Source organism: Lepisosteus platostomus, chromosome 14 (assembly GCF_059453375.1).
Source record: "Lepisosteus platostomus isolate fLepPlt1 chromosome 14, fLepPlt1.hap1, whole genome shotgun sequence".
Lineage (NCBI taxonomy): Eukaryota > Metazoa > Chordata > Actinopteri > Semionotiformes > Lepisosteidae > Lepisosteus > Lepisosteus platostomus.
The window spans coordinates 7191141-7206293 of record NC_142624.1 but is presented as its reverse complement, the minus strand read 5'-3'; the positions used below and the strand labels follow the sequence as shown (position 1 = coordinate 7206293).

Here is a 15153-nt window from a genome sequence, read left to right as displayed (position 1 = left end):
GCCTCGCTCTAGACCTGTCCCAGTTCTATTTTTATGCACTTGCCGGTGGCGCTTCTGTGTTTGTCTTCCCTGGGGAATCACTTGGACCCCACTATATTTCTCACCATTAGAGCGCTCGAGCTCGTGCGCTCCTATCACGAGTGACTTCACGGGTCATCCCCGAAAGGGGAAAACAGAACATTAACCTTTGATAGTGTAGCGTTACAATAGCTCAGATCTAATTATGTTCATTTCTCTTTCCATTTTCAGTGCTTTCTCGGGTTGGAGCCTGGAGGGCTTAGGTAGTATTGATACATTGGCCTGCACTTCCACGTTGAGACAGATTGCATTTCTCTTCTTAAGTGAAACCGGAAAATAACTGGCTTTCAAAGCTTCATGTTTAACCTTACACTACTTAAAGTCCCAGAAGGCAAACTACGGTTATGTCCAGCTTTACCGTGCTATAGCCAATAACACATGGAAACTGCTTTCAGTCCATTCATCAGTGGCTAACTGGTTGGAGAAAAATCTAATTAAAAAAACTTGGACCGTATATGGCTTTCAAGTCAATTTTACCTCCAGTTTCTCTGTTCAGAGTGGCTGTGGTTGGAGGGAGATGGTAGAATATTGTCATAGATTTCAACAAATATTTATACTAGAAAGATACCAGGGGTAGATGGTCTTCCTTTTGCCTTATTGATGAACAGCAGCCACTGGAAAATGTGGCTAGATTTTGGGGGATTAGGTAGGATCCAAGTCAGACTGTGGGGATGAAATGTGTAGTTTAATATGTAACATTTCCTTGAACGTTTGTCGTGTGAGATTCAGTTCTCCTTTTAGTCAAGAAACACACTAAACTCAGATTTTTATATGACTAATTTTTCTGACTTTGGACTTGCCTTTTGACGGTATGTGGAGTACAGTATCCCATAGACTATGTACGTTTTCTAAAGGATGTTTACATCATTTGACCAAAAAAAAAAATCAAAGTAACATCAGTTATTTTTTACTTGGGTCCTGAAAGCACTGTGAGAACAGACAGTAAAGTCAGAAGATGACTGATGACTGAGGAGGTGGAACTAATGAAAAACCATCTTTCAATCTGTAAAACCGAGAGCCAGGCTAAATTAGCCTTCCAGCACTGAGATCTGGAGTGGGGGAAACTGCTCCCCCACTGCAGGTGACAGAGTGGAACATGACAGAAAGCTCCAGTACCAACTCCCCCGAGTCTGACACAGAGCTGCAGTCTCCTGTGCTCCTGGGCTGTTTTGTTGGGGCGGCAGTTCGATGAAGCTCAATGTGGCGGTTTATGAGCTGAACGACAGATCTACAATAACAGTACTGCTCCAATTCTGAGATGGATTGAGGAGGTGGAGCCTATCCCAGCAAGCAACCGGCACGAGGCAGGGTAAATTCTGAACAGGGTGCAAGTCCTTTCCGGGGCACACAGAAAACAACACAGACACAAGCTCACACACAGAGACGATTTTCCCAGAAGCCGATTAAGCTACCAGCATGTCTTTGGACAGTGGGAGAAAAGCAGAACACCCAGAGAAAACCCTCACAAACTCTGGGAGAACATTCAGACTCCAGACAGATAGCACACCCGGTGTGGAGCTGAACCCACGGCCCCAGTGCTGCTGCTAGAGTCAGTTATGCCAACACCTGCATCACTGTGCTGCCCGCAATACCCAGTTGTGCGTTTTTTACATCTCAGCTCTCAGCTAGGACCCCTCTATGTGTGAGTGCACATACTGTAGAGGAAAATGAAGACGTGTAGACACCCTCCTCCCAGCTCTCCGCCTTCGAGCCATCTGGCTTTTAACACATCACACACTACACTGCGATGTGTTAATGGTAATGGCCCGCGTTCACGGGCCCACAACAGTAGTTCAGGGGCGACTGGAGGAAAGAAATGCCCCTCTTCTTCAGCGTTGCATACCCGCAAGAACGCGGGAAGCCCCAGAGGTCGCTGTGTCACAGCAGAGCCCTGGTTGACAATCCTCACCTTGCCCTCGGTGGTGCTCAGCCAATTATGTGCCCTTGCTTGGGGAATCCCAGTCACTGTCGGCCAGTGACGTGACCCAGGATGGGGCCTGTGATCACGGGGCTCAGCCTGCACTTCGGACGAGCCCCTTGCTAAGACTTGTAAGATGGATAAGTCAGTCGGTTCAGTGTCGGTCTGACAGTGGTTAGGCCTGGGAGTAAGCTGAGCTCTCTACTCTGTTACATACACAGAACACAGTTAGTTTTTGATCGCCTTTAGCTCTGAAAACAGGGGATATCCCTTTATGCGCAAAAATGGAGGAGTCTGAAACCAGCTACCGAGTGAAAGGGGTGAGATGGGATCACTTAACTGGATGGGCGAAGTGGTCCCTTTGCGCTTGTAAACTTACTCATGTTTCTTATCTTAACTTTAATGGCTATTTCGATGACCTTTCTTTAACTGAAAGAATTCTGGCTTCGCACTACTGCTTTTGTTAAAACGAGTAAAGGATGAAAGAACATAAATGTAATTTAATGTAATTTGTTGTTTTGTTTTTTTATTTCCAGCGACCTGTTATGCTCTGACTATGTGGAAATCCATTATGAAAAAAACAAGCCTGTTTTGTCAAAGGTAAGATACCCTTTAATTCTCTGGCGCAAACTACTAAGGACTTAATTCTTCAACTAGATTGTTTTTGTATGGTTGATTGTGAAAAGATGAAGGAATCACAACAAACTGACATGTGGATAACTACCACTGTAGAAATATTTGTTGGATTTTGTTAGGATGACAATAGTGTTGAAGATTCACTATTTTGAGTTTATCTGTCTGATATTGTATGAACAAAATCCATCAGAACAAATGAATAACCCATCTTCAGTTTAAACTCTGCAATATTAAAAATATCCTAGCATCCAGCCTGTGACACAGCCATCTTTCTAAAGCACTTACTATAAATAACCACTGAGTTGTCATATTTCAGGTTCCTTTACATTGCTTTCAACATGCATTTCAAAATGTAGTGAGGAACAGCTGTAAAACGTATTCATTTTTTAGGACTGACTGGTCATACTACCACCAGAATTTGCCTGCATGTACTTTCTCTCATATAATCTCTTGTCCATCATGACCATGTTGACTCAGTTCTCTTTGCTTTTTATATTTCAGAAATATACAGTATATTGTTACGCATGTAATTTTGTTTTTAGAATGGGAGCGTTCCAGCAGTACAATCTGTGGAGTTTGCCATTGACCTATCAAAACATTTTTAGTATCAAAAGTGGCAAGAAACAGATAAATGTGATGCCCAAATCAAGAGAGCGTTGAAGAGAATTTGGAGTGAGCAGTATGTGGCTGGATTTTTCTGGAAACGACACCTACTCATCCTACCAGAGAGCGTGTGGGTCCCGTATTGATCTTTTCTATCATCCTTGGGTGATAATTGACAACCATTGGGAAGACAATTGAGGGGCAGTCAGTTAATTGAAATAAACTTGCAGATCTATTAATGCAACACATATTGATCTGTTTGACAAATACTTTTTTTGACCAAACATATTTTTAGTTCAACATCTACATCAAGAAAGGTTAATATATTGATATTGTTTCTGTATTTCCCAGGTTTCTAGCAGTACAGGATGTTACAATGAATTAAAATGGAAAATAAAGCAATAGAAAAGAACTGTTAGAGTGTTGAGAGAACTTGTTAAACCTATAACGGTGGTAGTAGAGGTGTTTATTGCCATATGTACACGTACATTGGAATTCTTTTTTGCGCTGATCTCTCGGGACATACACAGAACAACAGGCAACACCACACAGTGCAGACAGTACATTACAGACATCATAAATAATAACAACAGGTTGTGGCACTGCTAATACATTGCTTAATACTTTTTGTAACCTAATTCAGACACCGACCCCCTCCCTTTACTGCTTAAATTCGCAAGTCTGAATGAGTTTTCATAATTGCAACTCCTCAGTCATCTGTGAAGTGTGCCTGTGAATATTATTTTCCTTAAATAAAAGCATCACCCTTGCAAAGCTCTGCAGACTCTGATTGATTGCTTACTGTATCTAATTGCTGGAAAACGATGTGAGGTTTAGAGCCAGGCATTCATTAGGATGCAGCCAAATTCGCTAATGGCTTACAAACCAAATAGAACATTTCTTACGACTTTACCCAATACAAGGTCATGGGGGGACCTATCCCGGCAAGCAATGAGTGCAAGGCAGGATATACTCTGGATGGGACGCCAGTCCATCACAGGGCACGTACAGTCCATTTTCCTGTAATTAACCAGTATATCCTTGGACTGTTGTAGAAAACCAGAGCACCCTGAGAAAACCCACATGAACATGAACCCGGGGAGAACTCCAGACAGAGAGCACCCCAGGAGTTTAACCCAGGGCCCCAGCAATGCTAACCAACAGCAGAGCCTGCGCTGTGCCTTGCAAGTTTATTCAGACCATCGCCATGGTATCCCATTTTGTGAAATCACAAAGTGATGCCTTCACAACTTAAACAATACGCTGTTCCAAAGTTGAATGCTCAGTTTGAAGATTCCGAGGGTAAGGTAACTTACAGTAAACGTCAATCAAAACTAAAGAGAAAAAACCCTAAAATATGTTGATGGCCCACGTATTCAGACCAGTGAAATCAGTTACTGCCCCAGTTGCTACTGTACGTGTACATCTCTACCGACATTGCACGTCTGTTTGGTGTAGTTTTTGCCCATGTTTTTGGTAGTTTTGCTCAAGCTCTCTCAACCGCTTATGAATATCATCTTTTTCCCCCACACGTTCTCAATAGGTTTCAAATCCGTTCTCTGACCGGGCCGTTGAAGGACGTTCGCTTTCTTATTCTCCACCCATTCCAGTGTTGTTTTAGCCCCGTGCTTTTCTGTCATTGTCCTGTTGAAAAGATTAATTTTTATGCAGGTTTTTGGTCTGAAGCTGTTCTTTGCCTTCCACCTATGATCCCATCAGTCCTGGTGACAGGCTTTCCAGTCCCTGCTGATGCGCAGCAGAAATATAACAATGTTATCAGCGCTGTGCTTGGGAGAAGTGATTAATTATATTGGGCTTGCGTCACTTTGCATTTAGACCACAAAGCTCCAAAATATGGTCTTGGCTGACCTCAAAAGATTTTGCCACATGTTTTGCAGTAGCACTTAAATCCTCTGTTGCAAACTCCATGTGAGATTTGAGATCCACTCTGCCACACAGTGGCCAGCTATGTGACCATTGAACGTGCTCGCTCAGTCAAAGTTGCCCCTGGCCTCACAGTTTCATCCATACCCAGTAGCCTCCTTGCCCAGCTGCTTGGTTTAGAGGGAAAGCCAGATCTAGGCAGAGTCTGGGTGCCTTCTGCTTCTTAATGAGCAACATCACTATGTTCCAAGAGATATTAAGGGTATTTTAAATATTTCATTTCTCCTGATCTGTGCCTTTATAAACTACATCTTTTGAGTTGCTTCGAAAGCTTTGTGGTCTTCACGGTTGAACCTTTGCTTAAAATGACTACCTGACTGAAGGACCTTCCAGAGACAGGTGTATTTACTCTGAAATCATGCTTAACGACTATTATTACACACAGAGGCCATTCATCTAGTTGTGAGGTTCATTTGGGGGGTAATTTCATGCACCTGAATTATTTTACGTTTGCCACAGCAAAGGGTTTAAATACATATGGGAACCTGACTGTCCCCTTGCTCTTTCATATTTATTATCTGTTCACTTCTTTCTTTTTTGTCTTTGTTTTGATTGTGTGGAGTATGTTGTTTGTTGAGTATATAACAAATATTAATTGCTTCTTCAAACTGACATAGCTGCAAGCTTTACAGCACTGATTTGTGAAACCTGCGAGTTTTGTAAGTACTTTTGAAAGGCACTTGTGTGCAAGACATGCTTGTAAGGCACACTAATCCCATTTAAAAATTAATAATGATTATAATAATAACTGCTTACACTTATATAGCGCTTTTCTGGACACTCCACTCAAAGCACTTTACAGGTAATGGGGACTCCCCTCCACCACCACAAATGTGCAGCATCCACCTGGATGATGCAACGGCAGCCATAGTGCGCCAGAACGCTCACCACACACCAGCTATTAGTGGGGAGGAGAGCAGAGTGATGAAGCCAATTCATAGATGGGGATTATTAGGAGGCCATTATTGGTAAGGGCCAATGGGAAAATTGGGATTGGGATTTTTAATGACCACAGAGAGTCAGGACCTCGGGTTTACGTCTCATTTGAAGGACGGTGCCTGTTTACAGTACAGTGTTCCCATCACTATACTGGGGCATTAGGACCCACATGGACCGCAGGTTGAGCGCCCCCTGCTGGCCCCACTAACACCTCTTCCAGCAGCAACCTTAGTTTTTCCCCGGAGGTCTCCCATCCAGGTACTGACCAGGCTCACACCTGCCTTTTTTTTTTACAACTTATATCTTATATCTAGGGGCCAGAGGCTCTCCAAGTTAAATGGGAGCTGTGCTACAGGATCATGTAAAAAACATGTTTTACTTTGAACAAAACGGAACATTTTTAAAGACAAATATTGCAAAACAGACAGACTGATTTGGCCCTTTCCATGTCTGTGTCTGAAATGTGTGGATGTCTCAGCATAATAATAGCTCAAAAAAGCCAAACTCCCACTGAGTGGTTCACAGTAGATGTTTATTATCGGTATTGACAGTATTTGAACAGCAGGCCTGTCATTTGTAGCCTCAAATTTCAAAGAGCAGTCATCAGTGTGTTTGTCTGTACCTGTCTGTTGAATGGATTAAAAATAACACACCGTGATAAACTATGCACTATAATTAGAGGACTTTATTTTTGTTTCCTTGAAACATCTAACTAAAATGAACAAAATAAACTGTTAATGATCCCACATTCCACATTCCACCAATATTATAAAGGTTTATACACAATTCCAAATAAATCCTTAAACAAATGGACTTTTAGTGTCCTTATAATACAAGACAATCACATATACAAGAATATATATGTTCCCTCACACCTGAAGAAGGCTCCACGGCCGAAACGTTGCGTTTTCTTTCTTCTTTTTTTTCAGCATGGAATAAACCCATTACTTGTTCCTATACAAGAATAATATAGTGTGCTCCTCAAAATTAATTCAAACAATGTACATACATACAGTAAGAGTTATTATGGGAAACTGTTATCTACACATATGGCTATTATGCAAGAAATTATAGAAAAAAATAATTTTGTTTTTGTGGTGATTAGAACAATAAAATGAACTGTTTATCCAAGATTTAACGACACTGAAATGTGTGATTCAGTTAGGCGTGAATCCAATATTTTCTATTCCCTTTAGAAAAGTCAAAACATATGGTATAAACATATAATAAATATGTATATTTGTATGTTATGACTAGCTAAGTAAAGAACCAGTACATGAAAAAAGCAGCTTGCGATCCGATAGTTCAAAGGATTAAGGATCACGGGATAACTGAGTGCGCATCAATGATTTGTTACTCAGTTTTTTTGTTACCCAGATTATTTGTTATTCAAATATATAGATATTAGATATTTAACATTGTACAGTATATTACTTTAGTAAAATAATATTTCTGAATTTGGCTCCTGTGTGTTTTACCCCAGGCTTTTAAGAAGACTGATCATTTTTTAAAAAACAGGAACTGTACACTCTGTATGGGTTCCTATTTTACGGTATTGTATGAAAAACACTCCTCTACATCACCTGCATTTAAACTGGTTTAATAATAGTTCAGTTACTGTACAAGAAGATGATGTAATGCAGCCAAGCAGCACATTGGAAATGTTAAACTAAACAGAACTTAACATGCACATCATTATATATTATTTTGAGAAACACCTTTCTAAATATACAGTGTTACCATGTCACAGGAAGTAACATCATGGCAAATGCCATAACAAATGGCATATATACTGAGCCTCTAAAGAAATGAATCACTTCAAAACTGTTACCAGGAGAATGGCATTTTGTTGACAGACATGAACAGTGCTGATCGACAGGGGATCTGTTGTGAAAGTCACAGTTTAGTTGCGTTGGTTTCTGCTGTTGGAATAAATAAAGTTTGATAGCTTGTTTGGATCTTAACGAGACAGAGGGACTTAATATGTAGAGAGTGTTAGTGTGACTCGCCTGTATGAGGGAAGGTCTGCCTAGCCTAGTGGATAATGTGTGAGGTGGGTGGGTGTGAGATTAGTATACGTTTGTGAGGAGAAGTTTGCGAGATTAGGAACTCACCTCTTTCCCGAACCTCTGTTATAAACTCCATTAAGACACCTGAGATGCATTTTATTAACCAGGTTATAGATGCTCATGGGATTCTGTTCCATTCCTCTCATAGAAAATGGACAGTCTTTGATTCTCACTACTCTGACATGTTCCCTGAAACAGTTTTCCTTCTGCTTTGCCCAGATAACTAATAAGGCTCCTTCTGCAGCAGTGGCGATACGTGACATTGCAGGACAAGCACGAAACACTGTGGATAATCGGAATGGCCAAAGTGTTATTGCGTATGCGTGCCGTGAGATATGTGTTCCGCTTGTGTGACATCCAGAAATGCCTGGCGTGACTGGTGACTGCACGACTGAGGGAACTGTGGACAAGAAGGCCGTGCAGAATTGTCACAGTTCTCTATGATATCAGCACAGCAGGTCATTCAAGAAGAGGTAGAATCTGTTAGATAAAAAGAGAATATTTCTCTTTTGATGCTTTAGCATTATATGTTTTTTTTAAATTCAGTAAATACAACAGATTTATCTTGAAATCAGAGGTGGATTTATTTTAATCTGATACATTATAATTAATTATTTTTGCTTGCAAGTGTCTTGTGCAGGTCTCCTATCCTGGAGTCCTTGCACTGGCTTCCGGTCAAATTCCGCGTAGACTTTAAAATCCTCCTGCTCACCTATAAGGCTCTGCATGGCTTGGCACCTCAGTACCTGTCTGAACTATTATCACCCTACTCCCCACCTCGCAACCTCCGCTCTTCTAATTCTGCTCTCCTTACTGTCCCCCAAGCCTGTCTACATTGTATGGGTGACAGGGACTTCTCCCGTTATGCCCCCAAGCTCTGGAACTCTCTCCCCAAGGATATCAGAGAGTCAGCTTCTCTAAACTCCTTTAAATCCAGACTCAAAACCCTCTTCTTCAGAAGAGCCTTTGAACTGGTTCCATTCTTCACCCTTCTGCTCTTCTTAGTACCACCACCCACAGTCTCCTCTGTATATTGTAATTGTGTTTTATCTTGTGTATTCTTCTTATTTATTGTTGTCATCCTGTAAAGCACCTTTAAAGGTGCTATATAAAATAAAGTTTATTATTAATATTAATATTATTATTATATATTGCAAGGATTTGGTACATACAGGACTACATTTCTATTTCATATCCAGTGCTTGATTCCACAACTGTTGTTGTAAGGTAGGTGTATAATGATGGGTTTTGTTTATCAGAGGGGAAAATTGGTGTAAAGGTGAAATTGTTTTATACTGGGGGGCTGCACACAAGGCAATGTAAGGGATGAGAGGGCGCTGGCACTCCCTACCTTCCAGCAGTGCAAGCAGACGAGAGCTGCTGAGTCATGAGGTGGGCTTGCTATAGCAGCGTGCTGCTGACTCAGCACAATGTGGCTTTCTGCAGGCAGCCGGAGGAGCTCATCTCTTCCTGCAGCGGTCCCTCACAGATCTGGGAACTATGTACTGGGAAGGGCAGGGGGTGCGGCTTCGGATGGGTAGGGAGGTTATGCGACACAGCTTTCAAACCAAAAATAATGACAGCGTCAGTAGTTGGAAGACCTCCTGTTAGACTTCCCGGTCCTTAATCCATCGAATATTCATACATATTCCTGTAAGTGATGTGATGTGTTAGAATACGTTGTAATTATGGTTGAATTAATTAAGTTTCCCGGGATTTGTGATCAGGTGGGTGGGAAAAGGTGATATCAGTGGCTCTGTGAGGGTTTATAGAGCACAGTGATGCAAACAAGGGGATTTTTTTCATTATTGGCTGTATTTCAAGGGGATTTATTTCATTATTTCATTAAAGGCTGTAATAATATCAATATCTGTAACTGTCCCTTAACACAACAAAATAAGAAAAATAGAATAGAAAATAAAAAGACAAAGTTCACTAACTCTATTTTATGCTCCCATTGCCAGTTATGTCCATTGTTGTTCACCTAATCCATTTTAACACTAGTTTCAGTTTTATCTAGTCAATAATTACATCACAATTGACACTAGCCAACCCTACATAAATCTACCCCTACATAAAACTGTCTATATCTGTTTAATGTTGGTATAAGCCAAGATTTCTTTGACAGGAAGCAATAAGAGGAAGTTTTTAAAAAATAGTGCATATTGTGCTGAGTTAAGGCTTTTTAGACGTACTAGCAGAGAGGTTAGTTGGAGTTCGCTGTTAAAAGTGAGGGTCAGTGGAAAGTTTTAAAGTCCCCACACACCTAAAATGTCATTCCTCCCACAGAAGTCCCGGAAAAAAGAAATTCTCTGTAATAAAAGCAGAAATTATTTGAAATATTGAAAGATTGCATTTCTCAGCAGAAATCCCTTATGACGCATTTTGAATCCCGCTAAATATTTTTTTTCTGGGCATAGGAATATAAATATAAGAGTATGTTACATACAGTAAATGGGTTTTTGAGGCACAATTACAGTACATGTCAAATACCTGCAGTTCCTTTTGTTGTCTCCTTTTATTTATTTTTGGAGGTATCATTAAGCTATTTGATCTAAGTATTTGAAAGAAAACAAATAGAGGGTAGTGATGAAATTGCAGAACACTTCAAAGGTAACATTAAACCACTACTCATTTACTTCCTGCTCATAAAAAGCTTGGTGTGTCTGCATTTACACTTTCAATCAGGGTAGAAGCAGCACTTTGACATTTTTTCAGTCATTCTTTTTTTGTAATTCACTTTTTACTTAATTACCAAAATGACTCTACCTTACTAAATTAGTCTTCCAGAGAACCTTTAAGACATCTGAAGTCTGAACGAGAAGAAGGAATCAAAGACATAAAATCAGTGATATTCCTGTGTGTTTTACCTTTGTCTTTGAATTTCTGATAATGACATGATGTTTATTTGAGACCTCTGCACAATTGCTAATTGACCTTAAGACATCTTTTCCAAAGCTGTTTGTGCTGCACAATTTTGTTGACTTTACAGTCTAAACAAGAACAGCTGCAGTTGTGTCACACGGAGTGCATATTACAGTGCAATGCCAATAAAATACAGGCAAATAAAATAATGTAGACTATTGTATACCTTTTTTAATGTGTATACTGTAAAAGAATGCAATGATTGTCTCTCTCTAATCACACTTAGAGTTTTTCAAATGTGAGCTACTGTATGATTGACACTGTTGTTTGTGATTTATCCCATAACCTTTATCGTGGAAGTGTGTCTCAGCAGTATAAGATTTCTGATGCTTTTAGTTTTTCTTTGAGCTGCAATAGATATCCTGTGTCGGGATAATATTTCATACCAAAAAACAATTTGGGTTTGCGTGTGATGATAATATGCAGTGTATTTAGCACGGGTTCCTGTGTTTGTGGACAAATGTCTTTTCAAAGGATTTTTGGAAGGCATTTCGACCTTATTCATTATTCAGAATGGTGATGTGACTTTGCTTTCTTTTTTTTCCCCTAGAGCAGCTTCAGTAATAGTTTTCATTCTGTTTTCAGGGTGGAGAACACTGCTACTACCATGGTAAGATCAGGGGAAATGACGACTCCAAAGTGGCAGTTTCCACATGCAATGGTCTCCAGTAAGTTGTGCTTCCACCTCCTTCTCTACGTTGGAATGACCTTCAGAATTTCAGTCTACTGAGTCAGTGTTCATGTTCTTGAACGACTCTTAGAAGAGTTGTCAGTTGCTTCTAAATGATCGCTTGTTTTCTTTGTAGGATAACACAGGGCCCTGGAGATTTATTAATCCTCAGAGTGTCTGGTAAACACCTCTGCCTCTTGTTTGCTAATCTTGTGTAATACAGAACTTTGTGTTTATGCTGCTCAAGGCATGCTTTTGTCCTCTGCCTTAATGAGCATCTGAGTGAAATACTCATTTCCTACATCAGCTAGTTCCCTTTCGTTGTCTCAGAGTTTCCCAGCGCTGGTCCTTCAGGTGATGCTGTCTCTGCTGGTGATGTTTGAGGGACTCACACAGTGAAACGTTACATTTCGCCCATTTGGAGAAAGCAGGCCAGAGACCGAATCCTTCTCATGCTGGTCTGGGCTTTGTGGTGGCAAGCACTCTGCTTAATAAACACCTGATGCTGTTAAAATTGTGGAGAATTCTGCTTTTGACATTTTACAGCAAGTTTCACTTCTTTTAGTTCTCGTGTATTACAAGGAATTAACCATCAAATACGCTGTGTACATAATGAACCACGATTTTTAAAAGAAATCGTTACCCTTTACAAAGATTTTTTTTTACATTTTTAAGAAAATTGTAAAGCTGTCATATTTATTACAGTTTTCACAAAATGAAGGGAACTCAGGTAATCAATTCTTTCGTGGTGTGTAAGTAGAGCAGTGTTAACCACATTAACCACATAAAAATGCTTACTGTATGTTCAGTATTTTTGGCTAGGAACATATTTTCCTTTATTTTCAGTTACTAGATCAATAAGATATGACTATTTTCAGAAAATGAGTCACAATAGACAATAAGGTAACTGATACCGAACTGTCACAGTTTTTGTAATATAATAAGTAGTTGTGCTGTGTCTAAAAAGATGCCGTGCTATTAAAGTCATCTGAGCATCAGCTAAATAAGGTTATGGATATGGTACAAAAATGGGTGAAGCCTGTTTCAGCTTCCCAAGAAATTATCCAGAGTCAAGAATAACAAAAATCTCAGATTAGCAGAAATAATAATAAATAAAATATAAAGATTACGGAAGTTTACTTAAACCTAAAAGGATCATTTTTACTAATAATCACAATAATGACTGCTTACGTTCTTCAGTAATATGACGGTCACTAACAACATTTCAATATTAGCATTTCCAGAGCAGAGAAGGCAAAAAGGAGAGAAATAATTTATCTCTTGCCAGGTGTATGAATGCTAATAAGCAGTGTCTGCTAAAGAGTCCAACTACACATCTGTGAAAAGTTAAACACAATGACAGAGACAGATATAAGCAAGGATGTGGAACAGTGAGACATGAAGTTTTTCTAACAGTGAAAGTGTCAAAAATTCTCAGAAGCCTTAAAGCCCAGAAGGTCTGTAGAGTTTGGCCTGCATCCCAAAGACAGTTGCAAATGTGTTCTTGAGAACATGAGAACATGAAGGCTACAGCACTACTAAATGCTTTATCCTCTCTGATGAGGGAACTAATGCATGAGATATTGTGGCAGCGGACCCTGAGAGTATTGGTTGTGTTGTAGTGGTGAATGCCATAGTGCCATACATCAGCAGTTCTAAAATCTTAACATACACCTGAGTGAAACGTATAGAGTTGTTTTTACTGTAAATTAAACAGCTTAACCTTGTACAGTGCCTTGCGAAAGTATTCGGCCCCCTTGAACTTTTCAACCTTTTGCCACATTTCAGGCTTCAAACATAAAGATATACATTTTTTATTTTATGTGAAGAATCACCAACAAGTGGGACACAATTGTGAAGTGGAACGAAATCTATTGGATTTTTGAAACTTTTTTAACTAATAAAAAAATGAAAAGTGGGGCGTGCAAAATTATTCGGCCCCCTTGCGTTAATACTTTGTAGAGCCACCTTTTGCTGCGATTACAGCTGCAAGTCGCTTGGGGTATGTCTCTATCAGTTTTGCACATCGAGAGACTGAAATTCTTGCCCATTCTTCCTTGCAAAACAGCTCGAGCTCAGTGAGGTTGGATGGAGAGCGTTTGTGAACAGCAGTTTTCAGCTCTTTCCACAGATTCTCGATTGGATTCAGGTCTGGACTTTGACTTGGCCATTCAAACACCTGGATACGTTTATTTGTGAACCATTCCTTTGTAGATTTTGCTGTATGTTTGGGATCATTGTCTTGTTGGAAGATAAATCTCCGTCCCAGTTTCAGGTCTTTTGCAGACTCCAACAGGTTTTCATCCAGAATGGTCCTGTATTTGGCTGCATCCATCTTCCCCTCAATTTTAACCATCTTCCCTGTCCCTGCTGAAGAAAAGCAGGCCCAAACCATGATGCTGCCACCACCATGTTTGACAGTGGGGATGGTGTGTTGAGGGTGATGAGCTGTGTTGCTTTTACGCCAAACATATCGTTTTGCATTGTGGCCAAAAAGTTCGATTTTGGTTTCATCTGACCAGAGCACCTTCTTCCACATGTTTGGGGTGTCTCCCAGGTGGCTTGTGGCAAACTTTAGACGAGACTTTTTATGGATATCTTTGAGAAATGGCTTTCTTCTTGCCACTCTTCCATAAAGGCCAGATTTGTGCAGTGTAAGACTGATTGTTGTCCTATGGACAGACTCTCCCACCTCAGCTGTAGTTCTCTGCAGTTCATCCAGAGTGATCATGGGCCTCTTGGCTGCATCTCTGATCAGTCTTCTCCTTGTCTGAGCTGAAAGTTTAGAGGGACGGCCAGGTCTTGGTAGATTTGCAGTGGTCTGATACTCCTTCCATTTCAAGATGATCGCTTGCACAGTGCTCCTTGGGATGTTTGAAGCTTGGGAAATCTTTTTGTATCCAAATCCGGCTTTAAACTTCTCCACAACAGTATTACGGACCTGCCTGGTGTGTTCCTTGGTCTTCATGATGCTCTCTGCGCTTTCAACAGAACCTTGACACTATCACAGAGCAGGTGCATTTATACAGAGACTTGATTACACACAGGTGGATTCTATTTATCACCATCAGTCATTTAGGACAACATTGGATCATTCAGAGATCCTCGCTGAACTTCTGGAGTGAGTTTGCTGCACTGAAAGTAAAGGGGCCGAATAATTTTGCACGCCCCACTTTTCATTTTTTTATTAGTTAAAAAAGTTTCAAAAATCCAATAGATTTCGTTCCACTTCACAATTGTGTCCCACTTGTTGGTGATTCTTCACATAAAATAAAAAAATTATATCTTTATGTTTGAAGCCTGAAATGTGGCAAAAGGTTGAAAAGTTCAAGGGGGCCGAATACTTTCGCAAGGCACTGTATCTAGAGCTC

The 15153-nt window shown here is 40.3% G+C and overlaps 1 protein-coding gene across 7 annotated transcripts in view; it reads left to right on the top strand.

Moving 5' to 3' along the window:
- adam23a (ADAM metallopeptidase domain 23a) overlaps window positions 1-15153 on the top strand; it is a 107962-nt gene that overhangs the window by 32259 nt on the left and 60550 nt on the right. For all 7 annotated transcript variants that reach the window (XM_088606804.1, XM_088606808.1, XM_088606803.1 and 4 more), the window contains exons 4-5: window positions 2533-2596; window positions 11698-11780. In XM_088606804.1, coding sequence (XP_088462930.1) covers window positions 2533-2596; window positions 11698-11780 — 147 coding nt within the window. The remainder of the gene's footprint in view (window positions 1-2532; window positions 2597-11697; window positions 11781-15153) is intronic.